The sequence below is a fragment of the Myxocyprinus asiaticus genome, chromosome 16 (genome assembly GCF_019703515.2).
Source record: "Myxocyprinus asiaticus isolate MX2 ecotype Aquarium Trade chromosome 16, UBuf_Myxa_2, whole genome shotgun sequence".
Lineage (NCBI taxonomy): Eukaryota > Metazoa > Chordata > Actinopteri > Cypriniformes > Catostomidae > Myxocyprinus > Myxocyprinus asiaticus.
The window spans coordinates 21,784,741-21,801,848 of NC_059359.1; the positions used below are offsets into that span (position 1 = coordinate 21,784,741).

Genomic DNA, 17,108 nt, shown 5'->3' on the forward strand with positions numbered 1-17,108 from the left:
AATGACAACTTAAATTTTGGTCTGTTCCTCACACAAAGTGATTGTATGACTTCAAATATTTTGGAAAATAGTGCACAAAATCTACTTTGACTGATTTTGTTGTCCTTTATGGAGCTTAAAAGTCTGGAGTCACTATTCGCTTTCATTCTATAGCAAAAAGACGTGGGAAGATGTTAAAAAACAATCCTTTAATGTTCCACGGAAGTCAATTTTATAGGTTTGGAATGACGTGAGGGTGAGTAAATAATGTATGAATTTTCATTTCTGGGGAAACTATATCTTTAATAAAAATGTAATAATAAAAAAAATAAAAAAAACACATTAAAAAGTTAATCATTCCGAAAAATATATAATCCTTGATGTATATAAAGCCTACCTAGTGCTAACGTTAACAGTCGGGGCGTTGCACAGTGATATACAAAGTAGCCAAGTAAACAGGTCTTTTGTGACATAGCAGTTACTATATTGTGTATTTTAATACAGCTGGATCACATTCAGGACTGGAACTATCCGTTTTATAATCGAAAACATTACACATGCACACACAAAAACTTACTAGTCTGGCTCTGAGACGAGATCCAAAGCTTTCATTACATCTTCAAGCAGTGTGTCTGGAATGAACCCGTTATCTGAAGATGAGGAGAAAGAGTAAAGAGTTAGAAGGTTAGAGCTTCAAGAGTCTTGATCACCACCCACACACACTGTATGCCTGTGTCTTATGCTCACAATAAAACCTGAGCTTCATCTCTCTAATTGAAGTCACGTTAACAGACATTTCATCGACCATGCACACAAACACGCACAGATAACAGGTGATAAATAAATTGATCCATGGTGTATGTTTAGTTTCCTCTTCTCTGCACAGCTTTCAAGTGTCAGACAGGATGTTTGCTGAGCAGCCGGCCTGCTAACTCTTTTCCATCTTTCCTGTGGTGACTGGATTTAGAACAATAAATACCCCTACAACAGGAAATTTGAATAGTACAGTAGAATCTGTGGCCTTAATAGAGTTGCTGCTAGTGGCATAATACAGCAAAAAAGCAGAGATGTTTGCCTTCAAAGCATCTAGAGCAGGGGTTCTTAAACTTCTCAGCCAAGGACCCAAATAAAAAAAAAAAGTTGTGTTTACCTGGGACCAACACTTACAAAACTGTGCAATATGCTGTATTTGCTACATCTATTAACTGATTAAATTTTTTAAAGACTAAAACAACTGTGATATAAACAGACTCTTACATAAATCATTATTATTCTTTCACAGACACACACACAAAACTGAAATGGAACATTTGCACACAAACATGCACATTCTCAAATAGAAGAAATAAAGAAAAAAAAAAAAGTATGGCACTTCGCCTAAAAAGTTTATAAACTTTATACTAATATTGACCAGTTATGACTGACTGGATGACAACTGGAACATTTTACTTGTTATTCTTAGCCTGGATCTTTAGTGCCAACTTGCTTTCCCTTTAAACTCTTTATTTATTCTATATATTTATTTATACTTCTGCACCCGCACATTCACATACAACACAGAACATGATACACACCAAAGATTACAGAATTACTCTTGCACTCTCTATCCCCTCTGATTATTGTTACTATAGCGGATGGGTTATCCCCGTATCTTGAGACAGAGAAAATGAGGAGGGCAGAGAGGTTCAGAAGAAAGATAAATTAGATGAAGCGTTACATACATGTTTCAGTGAATGCTGTGGTGAGTTCATGTGTTTGTTTGAGGCAGCTCCGTTTACACAACTGGTTTCAGATCAGACTAGATTAATTTCAGCTGCCTTGAAATATGCAAGTGTAATTGCACACACCATATGATGACTTGGCTGTCAGGAGTGGATCTGGCTTAAACTTTGTCCAACTAAGTTTATACAACATGTTTGTGTCAGTTTATACATCACTGTGTAACATCATATCCAGCATGAAAACAGCACAAACTATTCCTCTAAAACAAAACCAGGCACCCCCTATTATTTAGCATCAACTCTTATCCAGTCTGATAAATAAAAGTGTCACCCTCAAACATCTGATTTTGAGATGAAATTATGGATAGGGCACAGAAAGAAAGACTTAGTGTGCAATTACATGGAAAAGTGCAACACATTGAGTATATATATATGTATGTATGTATATGTGTATATATATGTATGTATATATACAGTACTGTGCAAAAGTTTTAGGCATTTGTGAAAAATGTTGCATAATGAGGATGTCTTCAAATATAATGACAAGTAGTTTTAATTTATCACTTAATGTCATACAAAAGTCCAGTAAACATAATAAAGTGAAATCAATATTCGGTGTGACGACCTTTGCTTTTAAAACAGCACCAATTCTACTAGGTACACCTGGACACAGTTTTTCTTGGTTGTTGGCAGATAGGATGTTCCAAGCTTCTTGGAGAATTCGCCACAGTTCTTCTATCTATTCTATCTATTGTCTCGATTGCTTCGGTCTCTTTATGTAATCTCAGACTGACACGATGTTCAGTGGGGGGCAAGGTGGACATCTGTTGCAGGACTCCCTGTTCTTCTATTCTAGTCTTTTCTATTTGCAAAAGTAATGTTTGGGAGTCTAACATTTATATTTCCTATTGACACACTAAAGCTGAAGATATAAATAACAACCTTAAGACAAATGCTTTTGTGAAACATTTTATGTGCCTAAGACTTTTGCACAATACTGTGTGTGTGTGTGTGTGTGTGTATACATATACATACATATACACACATACACACACACATATATATTTATTTATTTTTTTCCACCAGATACTCAGGTGACATTTCACCCCACGCTTTCTGTAACACTTGCCATAGATGTGGCTGTCTTGTTGGGCACTTCTCACGCACCTTACAGTCTAGCTGATCCCACAAAAGCTCAATAGGGTAAAGATCCATAACACTCTTTTCCAATTATCTGTTGTCCAATGTCTATGTGCGGGTAGAATTCAATGAAGCTGTCAGCTGAGGACATGTGAGGTGTCTATTTCTCAAACTAGAAAACTCTGATGTACTTATCCTCTTGTTTAGTTGTACATCTGGCCTTCCACATCTCTTTCTGTCCTTGTTAGAGCCAGTTGTCCTTTGTCTTTGAAGATTGTAGTGTACACCTTTGTATGAAATCTTCAGTTTTTTTTTTTGGGGCATTGTATAGCCTTCATTCCTCAAAACAATGATTGGCTGATGAGTTTCTAGAGAAAGCGGTTTCTTTTTTTTGTTGTTGCCATTTTTGACCTAATATTGACCTTAAGACATGCCAGTCTATTGCATACTGCGGCAACTCAAAAACAAACACAAATTCAATGTTAAGCTTCATTTAACGAAAGTTTGCTAATATCAAATCTGTGGAGTGGTTGAAAAATTGGTTTTAATGACTTCAACCTAAGTGTATGACAACGGGATACTGCATCTGTAGGTAAAAGTTATTTTGTATGTACCCCTTTAACATGACCCTAAAACTCAAAATCCTTAAAACCGAGTCAACTAGTTGTTTGGACAACCTACAGACTAGCTGATTTTGAAAACGTAGTTTTGCACATCCCTAACATAAACCCCAGAAAACAAATCACATGAGACTGGATTAAAGGAATAGTTCACCCAAAAATAAAAACAGCACTGAATACATTATGTCGATAACATCAAACCTTACTGGTTCTTGCATAACTTAAATTATGGCCTGTTCATCATACAAAGAGAATTAATGCCTTCAGAACACTTGGAATGACACATGGATCAGTTGTATGCCATGCACTTGAGTAATTTATCATCCATTAAGTATTGTCTACTGCAATCGAATTGAATTCAAACAACAGGACTGAATAAAATTAGCATTCAATGATCTCCTATTGTGTTCCTCAGAAGAAAGAAAGTCATGTGGGTTCGGAACAACATCTGGGTGAGTAAATAATGACATAATTGTAATTTTTGGGGGAGAACTGCTCCTTTAAGCCTAGACGTGGATGGAATATATATCCTTATCAGCTGCAGATATGTTTGTCCTTAGGTACGGTAACTTCTGACTTCAACTGTGTGTGTGTGTGTGTATGTATGTGTGTGTGTGTGTGTGTATATATATATATATATATATATATATATTTATGCGCATGTATATTGAACCCCCCAGGTGTCCCAGTTTGAGACTTTCAAAATCTGGTCACCCTATAGAAAATGTGTTTTCTTCTACTGTAATATCAGTAATTAAATTCAGTTGGTCTTATTAAAATGAAGATTTTTAATATAAGTATTATTTACAAACTGTACATTTGAGTGTCCAGCTATACGACCCACGTTGCACAAATGCCTGTTTTCCCCATTCTATATGTATCACTTACAATTCTATATATGTAAAACTAAAACTAAGATAAAAACTAAAATGTAATGAAAAACTAAAACCTTTGAGGATGTCCCAAAAAAGGTTGGAGACAGATAATTTTGTGCTCCAAGTATAGCAAAGTAAACATGCATGCACCCAAGCAAGAATATCTCATAATTTTGACAAGACTGTGATAAAGAACAAAGTATCTAGATTTATAACACAAACTTTGAGGGTTTCTCTACATTGGAGGAAGACTGGGCTATCACTGCAAATGTATTACACATCTAGTGATATACACAGACAGACCTCTTCTCCCAGACAGTTATGATATAGTGCAGTGGGACATCTCTGCTCTAAGTTCTTGTTTTTTCCATCAAATGGCCCTCCCAACCTCTTCTCTTGTTTCTCCCCAGGAGTCTTGGCTTAATACGAGATCAGTTTTTTATAAAGAAAGCAATAAATGCCAAAGAAAAAGTAGGGCAGAAAATATAAATTCAAGCTACAAAGCCTAGACAAAGACACAAATAGGATATAAAGACACATTGTCAATTCTCCATCAAATACAGAGATTCATTACTTTGGACACATTGCTAAAACATCAACCTCCACAAATAACTTCAAACACAGATCGAGGATTGCCCTGATGAACCAAGTCTTCCAATCTTACACTCAAACTCTCTGAATTCCTGTATAAAAGAATATTCCAGGTTCAATACAAATAAGTTAATTCAACAGCATTTGTAGCATAATATTGATTACTATAAAAAATCATTTGGACTTACCCCTTCTTTTAAAAAAAATAAAAAACAAAAGCAAAAATCTGGGTAGTGTTTTTTTTCTTGGCTACAACTTAAACAGTTGTATTGAAAAATGCTGTTACAGTTTACTGTGACTAATGTTAGTAAGGGTGTTTATGTGAAGATGTGATAAGTCTTGTAATTGATGTTGGTGCAGGGCAGGTGTTTTCTCTTTCCCTCGTCAGCGCTGTTCAGAATATCACAGCTGTTCAGCCGTTCGAATTGCTCTATAGTGCTTTAAAATAGAAAATTCTCATATAGAATTCAAATGTGCCACTATATCGAGGGAAGCCCGATTTAATCGCGCATGTGATTGGCTCTGCGCTATCATGTCACCAGAGCTCTCAGCCCTGTTGACGGCCACCCATGGATGGAGCAGAAGCTACTTCAGGCTTCAATCACTCCGCGCACATCTGTGTGGCCACATGAGAAGCATATTTAGTGCTAGTGAGATGAATATCATGAAGGTTGCTGCAACGCCTGTGCATAAGGACGTGGCTGGCAAGAGAATTTTACCATAAAGGTACATCTTAAAAATATATACAATGTTTATGTGTTGAATCGATGACATCGAATCATTGGTGATTTGATCAATGCACACTTGTAATGTTTACAACAATGTAATGTCAACAAAACCTAAAATTACTGTAAACATTACGATATAAACAACTTTACAGCACAAATAATACATTTTATCAGAAGAATTAATTTAAGTGCTTTTATAACATTACAGTATAAGCTTCACATTTCTGCCTTTAAACCCTTCAAAAAAATTGGCACCATTTACTTCAATTGTAAGTGCCTCACTGTAACCCAGAAAAAAGAAAAAGGCAAGACAAAATGTTTTTATTTTTTTTGTTTTTTTTTGTTGGTGGTAATCAACTTTATGCCACAAATACTGTTGATTGAGCTTAACTTGTATTGAACCTGGAATATCCCTTTAAGTACTTTTTACTTCAAATCTCATGACTATGCCTTTACTATTATACTTTTGATCTAATATGTTGTCAAATTACTTTATTTTTTTATTTTATCGAGTTAAATGTTTGTTATTGAAAAGGTGAGGTATTCAAATAAAACCAAGGGGTTCTAACCTCTCCTGCATATTTCTTTTCTATTTTATATTCTTGCTTATTTCTTTTAACGTTAAGATGAGAAAAAAAAAAAAAAAAAAAGAAAGAAATACTGCACTACAGATGACAAATGGACCATCAGGGTTTTTGTTCATAAAGCTACATATTGCTGACTTTGCAATCCGAGCACAATGACTATCCTAAATGATAAATGATCATATGAGGCCTTCCACAAATCCTCAGCAGCACTGGTGATATAAAATACTGCTGGCTGTTTATCGTATATGGGCTATATTGAGTTTCAGTCTGCAATGATAACTAAAGGGAGATTAATCTGTAGTCATGTTCTATAAATTGGAAAAATTATAAAAAAAGTGTGTACATCATACCGAAGTTGGGTAGTTCAGGACATAATGCAGCACACACACTATAAAACACACTATACAATGCAGAACACTATATACAGGGTATCTGCAGGTTCGAAGGAATGAAATTTAAGACTTTAAGACTTTTTAAGGCCAACTTTAAGAAAAATTTAAGACCACTTTCGCAATAAAAAAAAATAAAATAAAAAAAATAAAAAAACATTAATTCATTAGCAGGTAAATACAAAACCACTGAGGCTACTTGAATGTATCTGGACATGTTTATATATATATATATATATATATATATATTATTGTGCATTTGTGTGTTAATAAGTTAATACAACATTAAAACTCTAAATGAAATCATCAAGAATGCATGTAGCCTATATTGTGACCCTTTTTAGTCACTTGCCTTCTAGCGAGACATGACGCATTAGACCAATGCTTTGGCAATGTCACGGTTTATGTCAAACACGGAAGTGGTGGCAAAAACCATGCGCAAAAAAGAAACTTTTATTGGATTACGTTGTTGAAAAATTATTCCGAGGGCTCTCGTTGACTGCTGTGGCTTCAAGCCATCAACAGAGCTGACTGGACTGAGGAGATCATTTCAACTCACAACTTTGCAGCATAAATGTATAGCGAACATGATTACATGTTTGTTATTAACTATAATATCATTATAGTAATTGTATCGCTAAGAACATATTTGTATTAATGATGGTTTTGTGTCATACTTTCATTTAATCCTCTAATCTGTCAAATCGAACACAACAATCAGCGGGCTTTCTGCCACCACTTACAGTGCATGCGCCGACATTTTTGTAAATAAGAGGATTGGTCTATAGACCTTATTCACAGTAGCGCCATGTTTGATTTTTAATGGGAATGGAAACGAGGCTGTGAAGGATAGACTTACCATTTCCTCAAAGGCATGCACGGTATAAATCTGTAAAAAGCTCCAATATCCCATCTGATTGTCCACAACTCATGTTGTCTGTAGTTTTTTTGTCTACTGAGTGTCCTTGAAAATTAATTTTTTCAATGTTTTGTACACAGAATGATCCAAAAACACTTTAAACTGCAGTACATCTCATCGAAGAGACTGTACGTCTATCCCGCACAGCCTTGTTGTCATTATCATTAAACATCAAAGATACCGCTGCAGTGAATAAGGTCAAGCATGTGCTGAATAACATTTATATTTTTTTTCTTGGCAGATACCTTTAACAAATACTTTAACAGGTAGTTAATGGGCAGTTCATTTAAAAATTTAATTTCTGTTATAACTGCTCACCCTTAAGTCTGAATAAATTTTTCTCTGCCATGGAACATAAAAGGAGATGTTAAGCAAAACGTTTAGTCTCAGTCACCATTCACTGTCACTGCATCTTGTTTTTCATTCAATGTAAGTGAATGGTGACTGAAACTCCCTAATATCTCCTTTTGATATCCACTGAAATAAGAAAGTCATACAGGTTTGCAACAGCATGAAGGTAAGTGATGACAATTTTAATTTTTGAGTGAAATATCTCAAATATCAGTTACCTTAAAAATTGCCGTTTAAAGTTGACAAGATGTATTGAAAATGTTAACAGATTAAATTATGAAAGAGCAAGAGAGGGAGAGATGCTGTGCAGCTGCTTTCCCCCTGATTGGTCTGAATAACTCGCAGCATCATGCAGCTTGCTCTGTCTTGTCTGTCCGTGCGCTGTCAGTGTCCTCTTTGCTCCGTGACGTTATCACTGCGTGAGAAAAGGGATGTGCGGCGTGAGAGCGTGAGAACAGTGTCAATTACGTTGGCAGCCCTAGATCTAGAGAGATGGAGATGAGAGATATAACAGGTGTAACTCTGCAGCTGAGTAGTTCTGTTAGCTTTACAATTATTGTCAAAGGTATAGTGTAAAATAAGGAAGCGCAACGATTTGAAAGGCATCAAAAGACCGCTCCAGCCTTGCGCGCTTGCAAATTATAACGTTGACAGCTTTGTCGATTATAAGCAGGAGCGACAGTATTAGATACGCAAAATAACACCATTTGCATTTCGGATTAATGGGTTTATAAAGGTTTATACATGTGTAACATCGTAAGTTCAGTAAAAATGCACTTCCCTGTGCATGCTCACACGAAACTCAAGCGTCAGCTGCTAAATGATGGATGCACGAGAGAGAGAGAGAGAGCGAGAGAGAGAGAGATGATATTTTCTCGTGCAGATTCTGCTGTTTTAAGTGTCTCCTCTATTCATGCCACAAAGTTTAAGACCTCAGCAAACGAAAATTAAGATTTATTGTAATTTAAGATATTTAAGACTTTTTATGGCCTTAAATTTAAAAAAGTAAATTTAAGACTTTTTAAGGACCCGCGGATACCCTGTATATAAAAGAGTAAAAACATACCAACGTTATTGCTGTCCAATTTTATTAAACTACTTACTGCATGTAAACCTTTCAGGTCTTCATCAGGCTAATGGTTTCTGTGTTTTCAGCATGAAGACATGAGGTTAAAGCATTGCAAGCTTTTAAATACAAATTAGGATATATATCATCAGTATGAGGACATTTATACTGTTTCTGTATTTTATAAATTCACTTTGTGCAATGCTGTTGAAATAACAGGATCATCTTGGTTTTGTTTACAATTTATTTGTACAGTTTAGATCATCAATTGAAGCATGTTCATACACTGGCTACACTGACCTAAACACACTTCAACACATGGGACGAGGTCTCATGTGAAACCACATGTTGCTGGCTGTAAAGAAGTGTGTGTGAGTGTGAAGTCTAGTCTTTACTGTTGATATCTGTCTGTGTAAGAGATACTGTGGGAAAATCATGAAAATAAATGGAAGGATTAACCATAAACCTAAATTGTAGCCACTGAACAACATATATATATATATATATATATATATCTGCTCCACACACATGACTGACTCTTATTTAAGACACACATGTTGGTACACCTATCATTATGAGGACTCTCCATAGACATAATGGTTTTTATACTGTACAAACTATATATTCTAACCCCAAACCCTACTCCTACCCCTAAACTCACAGATAGTGGAATTCCATATTGGAGATGACTGCTGCCCTTTCGTTCTTCTGAAACAACATGCCTCAGATCAGGGTGGAAAACCAACACCCACCAACAGCCTTTTTTGCAAAGGTGGGTGATTTGCTTTATCTAACCTTTAAGACATCTCAGATTGTCCTTAGTCAAGAAATGCTGTTGCTGAGTAGCAACAACGTGCAGTTGTTTAAATAACATTTTTAATAGATCTCGAAGAACATACTACTGTAAAGCTTTCAAGTTGCATGTCTGACCACATCTTCCGTGTAATTCTCAATTATGTGTGCAGTGCTCTTAGGATTAAAAGAATAGTTCATCCAAAAATTAAAATTCTCTCATCATTTACTTACACTCATGCCATCCCAGATATGTACGACTTACTTTCTTCTGCAGAAAACAAAGATCTTTAGAAGAATATCTCAGCTCTGAAAGGTCCATACAATGCAAGTGAATGGGGTCCAAAACTTTAAAGGCCTAAAAAGCACAAAGGCCTCATAAAAGTAATCCATAAGACTCCAGTGGTTTAATCCATGTCTTCTGAAATGATACAATCGGTTTTGGGTGAGAACAGACCAAAATGTATCTCAATTTTCACAATAAATCTAGACATCAGCAGTCTGCTCAGCGATTGTGATTTCAAGCTTGATTAGACTCCCTAGCGCCATCTAATGCTCTGTGCATGTGTCAAGCACTAGAAAGTGTATCGAGCTTGAAATCATGATTGTGCCTGAATACTGCAATGGCAAGATGTACAGTAAAAAAATGTTTTCCATTTTGGTCTGTTCTCACCCAAAATCAATTGGGTCTCTTCAGATGACATTAATTAATCAACTGGAGTCTTATGGCTTACATTTGTGCTGTCTTTATGCTTTTTGGAGCTTCAAAGTTTTGGACCCCATTTACTTGCATTGTATGGACCTACAGAGTGGATTTATTCTTCTAAAAATCTTAATTTCTGCAGAAGAAAGAAAGTCATACATATCTGGGATGGCATGAGGGTGAGTAAATTATTAAAGAAATCATATTTTTGGGTGAACTATTCCTTTGAGTGCTTTGCACATTTGAGTCCCCTTTTTAAATTGTAAAAATGAAAATGGCTGGTAAAGCATCTGAAGGGCTGGTAAAAACATCTCTTGTCCTCTGCTACAGTAATATATAAATAAATATACTAAGGGATGGATCTTTGCACTCTCATGATATGGTGCAGAGATAATAAATTATTGAGCTGCTCTGCATTTTGTTGATCTAAATCTCATCTTCCTCTCTTCCTCTCAGAAGAGGACAAGTTGATTCAGCTGCTGGGGGTGGGTTGACATCTTGAGTTTCTTCAATCTTTTATCCTCTCTCTCATACACAAAACTGATTAAATGCTTTTAACTTTACCTTCAGGGTCAAAGGTCTGGAAGACTCTTCTGGCCTGCTCTGATGGGGATTCAGGGGCCACCAAAGCCATCTCCTTTATAAAAAAAAAAAAAAAAAAAAAAAAAACAGAGAGGTGAAATAGACATTAGTTGATACTATAAGACTTAGGGTATGCAGTGTTTCTCCTATATGCATTCAGGAGCGGCACTGCTTTTGGTCAGCCCTTATTCTCAAATGTTAAGTAAATAGTGGTGGAATGCTTCAATAGACAGTTCACATGGTGTTACACTTGCACTGATGACACAGTACACTACCCCAGACTCAAGCTTCATAATAACACGAAATATCACATTGTTTTTTTATTCATAACAGTTGTATGTAAGGTAGCAATATTCCCACACAGCAGTGGTATTCGGCTGAACTGGGTGGTGAAGCGGCTCAGACTATTAGCCCAGGCCAGGGGCTGTTCAAACAGACGAAACACAAAAGAATGGAACCAAATGCAAGGTTGAACTCCTTTCCTGATAAAGTGTTTAAAAAACTCATTGCTTTATCTGAGAAACACTTATAAGAGAGCAAGGCACAATGGCCAAAGACCACCTAATGTAAGGGGCTGTTCACACAGAACACTTGCTGCAGGAGCGCTGTTTTTTAGATGCTGTGTCTAATTCAAAATAACTTTAAAAAGCATCTTGCTCTGTTAAAAAAACCTGCTTTCTGATAAACTGTATTTGTTGCGCTCTGCAGCCTTTTTTTTAGCACAAGAATATGATCGATCTGAAGTCAACGTCAACTCTTGGCACACATCCAAAATTCGAATGCACAGTTTTAGCATTCGAATATGCATTTTATTTCTTAAATTCAATGAATATTCAAATTTTTTATTTTAATCTGACAGTCCTACACTGTTATTTTACAAATATGGTTCAGGGTTTTTCCAAAATCCCTAAACAAAGGCCAAAATGTCTAACATTAACTCCCTTTACATCCATCAAACTTTGCACAGACTTTCAGATTGTTCTGACTTGGTGTTCTATGTCTGTCTTTTCTAACTGATCAGAAGTTTTTCCCATAGTTGGTGATCAATGTGGCTACAAAACACACATGCTTCTTTTGACAGAATGTTCAAACTGGTGTTCATCTGACATTTTATCTTCAAACTTCTGAAACTATTTCCTGACAGAATTTCCAGGCTTTCTGAAGCAAACATCAAAGTTTGTCTTGATGAACTTTACATATCAAGTTGTTTTTATTTGGTTCCGCAAGTGGCGAAGAAAACTCTTCTGCCACAAATTTACACCCAAACACTATCAATAACGCCACAGTTTGTTACTCTCAAATAACACAGAAGCCTTGCTAACAGCTTGTCCATTGTTTCTTGTATATAGATTGCTTCACACACTGTTAAACAGTCTTTATTTTTATATCAACATTCCACACAAAACTCATTCCCTGTATCTTCCCTGCTAAGAACTGAGTGGCTGTTGCAGCGGTACCTAATGTCTTCAATGTTACAAATGTGCTAAAAGTAAGAACATTCACACAATCCAATAGAGAGCTTGGGAGGCAAGACCCAATGATGCAATATGCTTTAAAGAGCCTTTCTAAAAAATGTGGCAGTAAAAAAAACAAAAAATGTTTACATGAACTGTACTTTTGTCAGTTTGTTTGCATGTGTGATTGTGAAAGTGACGGAGTGAAGAGTGTGCAACTATGAGATTCTACACATGTTTGTGTGTAAGGGAGAGTTTTGTAACTGATCTGGAGATAAACTCATAAAATGACTAAATTACCCTTAAATCAAACAATCCCACAGACCATCTAATGAAAACTATCTTCTCTCTCTCTCTCTAACACGCACAAACTCACAACCAGAAAACAAACGTTGCTGATTAATAGAAAACAAACCAAGATCCATGTGTGTTTGTTCATGTTTGAGTTACAATGGGATCACTGCCCCATCAACACATGTTGCCAGAGGGAGTCAGCATGCACAACTGAATCAAGTACAGCTAAACAAAAGTTCAAAACTTCACAAAGTCATTACATGCCAGTATTGTGTCGAGTGTCGTGTAGTGAATCTCTTCATACAGCACTTCAAATGTACAGTATTTCAAATCAAATTTAAAAAAGTGACAATTTCAAGTTACTCAAGGGTTCCATTTCGGTTAGGATGCTGCCTAAGAAAGTTGACACCAATGAAGGCATAGAGACAGCTCATTAGGTTTTGGAACAGAGCTTTAATGATCCAAACGGTTTTGAAACTCTTTAACGTAAGAACTCGCTCTCTCCATCTGTCTTTCATACAAACACACACATTCCTTCTGCTTCTCATTATTAGAAGGAGAGCCAGGGGATTAAGGGTTTAACTGGTTCTCACGGTGACCTAAATGGTGACCAATGGTCAGAGCTGTTCTAGATGATAAGACTACGTTTAGGTAAAGTTATCAAGACACAGCATGGGACTTCTTCAATAAACATTGAACATGGAGCATAATGACAGCTAGAGTGTTTGCAAGAGCTCTTTGGGCACCCTAAAACCCAAAGTCATCAGCAAAGTGCTCGAGCACTGAACGTGCACAGCCCTAACCGTGAGTCTTTGAACACGCAGAATGCGTATGCGCCTGAAATTATTTTCACTAATTAGAGGGTCCACAAGGTGGCAACACTCACATCTGAGCCGATGCAGTCATAAAGAAATGCTAGAAGATGCAATAGCTGCTAAACATCAGGAGATGAATGTAGAAACAACAACAATGGACATGCAAGTCAAGATTGTGTGTGTGAGGAGGTCAAGAGATACCTGCATTTGTATAACTCAAGTCTAAAGGAATATAAAGACATCTTTATGGGTCTAAACTCCTGAAGATAAACAGTCCAGTATCTTATAGCAGTCATAGCCCACATGCGCCAACCGCTTGTGTATGCCTGCACAGTTATTGCGTTCAGCTGTACACAGATGCTGAGCATCCGTCAAAATGGAAGTATACCTAAGGCTTAACAGTTGAGAAGCAGACAATGCTGCGCGCACACACACAAACACACACACACACACACACACACACACCAGGGTTGCTGCAGAGTTTTCAAAATCAAACTTTACTTTTTAAGACCTGAAAAAATAAAATGAATACCGTATCCCCATACCAAAACAAACCAACACAATCTCAAAATAAATCATCTATCACAGAGTCTTACTCAAACAGGCAGGGGCACACATTCAATTTGATTTGATTAATAATGTGGAACTTTTAACTTTAAAGGCACTTTAACTTTGAAATACACAGGGACTTTTATTTTGAAATGTTTGCACTTCACTGCTTCCAGCTGCTCATTCAAACAAATAAGGGATATAAAATGTGCTCTTCTACAATAATCTACAACTTATTACAAAATAAACAAATAAAAGTAAACATTGTCATATTTTATCAACAATTGATCGTTTGTCATAAATTACCGTTATGGCCTAATGATTATGAACTTATCAGCAACAGCTGAAAATACTCACAAGCTCTCGCGTGCTTGGAGAAAATACAACAGTGCCGCGTTTTCACTTGGAAGGGCGCTGTGCATGCATTTATTTAATTGAATTGTATTCTTTTGAAATTTGATAATCACATTAAGCCATATCACGATTCCTGTCTTTCCACTCCAAAATTTAAGACCTCTAAAAAAAATTACGAATTTTGTTGTATCATTTAAGATATTTAAGACTTTTTATGACCTTAAATTTTGGAAAACTGAATTTAAGACATTAAGACTTTACGGATCCGCGGGAACCCTGCACACACACACACACACACACACATTGATTTAGCTATACTTGTGAGGACCCTCCATAGACATAATGATTTTTATACTGTACAAACTATAGATTCTATCACCTAACCCTAACCCTACCCCTAAACCTAACCCTCACCGAAACCCTACCCCTAAACCCCAAACACAGTCATGGAAGAGTGAACACAAAAACAGGCTTTCACAGTATGGTTTCAGTGCAACACTCACAAATATTTACTTCCATTTCAGAGTAAATATACAGCTCACAGTCACACCGAGACAGAAGTACAGAGCAACAGAGGAGAAGAGGAAAGGAGAGACAAAACCAAGAAAAAAAAAAAGGGGGTACAAGAGGATGGAGAAAATAGATGACAACTAGAAGTCGCAGCTGGAACATGCTTGCCTTCAGAACATTAACAGCATAATCAGAGTGAGTACTCTCCACACAGACATATTCACAGACACACAAGACATCTTTCCCCAGTCGAATACCAGGTAGTCAAAATGAAATGAGAATTTCAGAACCCTTGCTTGAGGCAATGAGGTGTTTAAAAAAAAAAAAAAAAAAAAAAAAAACTTCAAGTATGAAAAAGATTTGTTAGTTTAAACTTCCATCGGAAGCACATAGCTCAGCAGTGCTGAGACAGAGAGCAATGGAGAGTTGCTAATAATCAAAGCACACATTTACAAGGGGTTCAGGGTAATAGACGGAGATCTGCTGTGAACTTTTATGAAAGAGTTAAATACAAAAATTATTCAAAATAGTCCAGATGGGCAAAGGAAGGTGTTCTGTGTAAGTCTCCAGTGTTCTGGAATTGTAGTAAGCCTGTCTGTCCTTAAGGCCCCAGCATACTTCATACGAAAACGAAGAACAAACAGGTGTGACGTCATTTGAGACTAAATCTGGGTAAAACTAAGGTGTTTTTGAGTTTGTTTTGGGGGTTCATAACAGCTCGCCAGTGGGAACTTTCAGGAAAACTTAGAACTGACTGATAGGCACCTTCCTACAGCCATTGGTCAGCCATACAGTAAGTGGGAAAGCCTTCATGTGAGACTGAGAGAATTGAAGAACGATGGGCATCTGTATTTCATGTGAATGTGGCTCTGGAGCTTGCAAGTGTGCACGACTCCAGCAGGCTTCCCGATATTTGTGCTCCACAGACAGGAGAGCGCAGAGCAGGATCATTCACACTACTCAATCATTTTGGACCCATTATAAAACCTAGTGGAGAAAGACATCTCCACAGAACAGGACGACTACCAAACAAGTTATGAAAATGTAGAGGAACTTGTTATTAAAACAGGTGTGACATCTGTGGTGTGGGTTCACAAAAGCCAACACGGAGCAGAAAAATTTAATCTGCAAACTGTGTCGCACGATGATAACCACTCATAATCTTCTTTAGCAAATGAAGCACGCAAAAGAATATAATGTATTTCTGCAAGAAGAGTTTATTTTCATTGGATATTTTTTTGCTTATGTATTTTTTTTAATTTTTTTATTTTTTTTGCATTGCTTTGAGAAGATTTTTAGTTTCTTGAGGAAAGTTATAATAATAAAAATAATAATTAACAACATCAGACTGGCGTAATGTGAAATTTAGGTTGAGTGTTAAAAACAAGTTGAATTTATTTTATTTTTTTACTTTGAATATATTTGAGTTTGAAGTTTCTAAATATAGGCATTACAATATGTTTTTTAATATATAAACCAATTTTTATTGATTTTCCAGAAAACTTTTCCTACATCGTGACCTATATCGTTATCGTGGTATAAAATTACTCATATCATGATATAAGATTTTGGTCATATCTCCCACCCCTACTCTGTTGTTTGATATGCTGCTTTACTCATGTGCCATCTACAGTTGAAAGCCATTTACACATTTGCCCTAAGTGAGATATGCCTCTCTAATCATCATTCTTGTTTTGTATTCTGACTATTTACACTCTTTTATACACCCATCTTTGCCGTAGTATCAGTGTTATCATAAAATACAATAACAGAGGGTAACTAGCAAATATTATGGCCGTGTATAGCATGTTAGCGCAGTAACGCCATGAATGCAGAATATAAACATGACAAATTACACATTATTTACAGCATACACTGTATATTACTTTAAATCATCACTGCGGTTAAAACAGCTGCTTTACTGATCTCGTGTGAAATCTACTCATAGAATGAGGCATGAAGTAACTGATAACATTTATGTGACATAAATGTCACATTAGTTAAGCTTTAACACGAAGTCTTGTGTGTCCTATTTACAAACCACAGAAGTAACGAGTTATTTTTGCAGCTTGGTTTCAATTAATACTTT

The 17,108-nt window shown here is 36.3% G+C and overlaps 1 protein-coding gene across 4 annotated transcripts in view; it reads right to left on the reverse strand.

The window, feature by feature from the left end:
• Positions 1 to 17,108, reverse strand: part of mindy3 (MINDY lysine 48 deubiquitinase 3) — a 71,947-nt gene that overhangs the window by 23,638 nt on the left and 31,201 nt on the right. For all 4 annotated transcript variants that reach the window (XR_007899538.1, XR_007899539.1, XR_007899540.1 and 1 more), the window contains exons 11-12: positions 11,026 to 11,098; positions 557 to 629 (exon numbers count right to left, since the gene is read on the reverse strand). Coding sequence is in view for 1 of the 4 variants with exons in the window: in XM_051721650.1 (XP_051577610.1) it covers positions 557 to 629; positions 11,026 to 11,098 (146 nt within the window). In the remaining 3 variants the exon portion in view is untranslated. The remainder of the gene's footprint in view (positions 1 to 556; positions 630 to 11,025; positions 11,099 to 17,108) is intronic.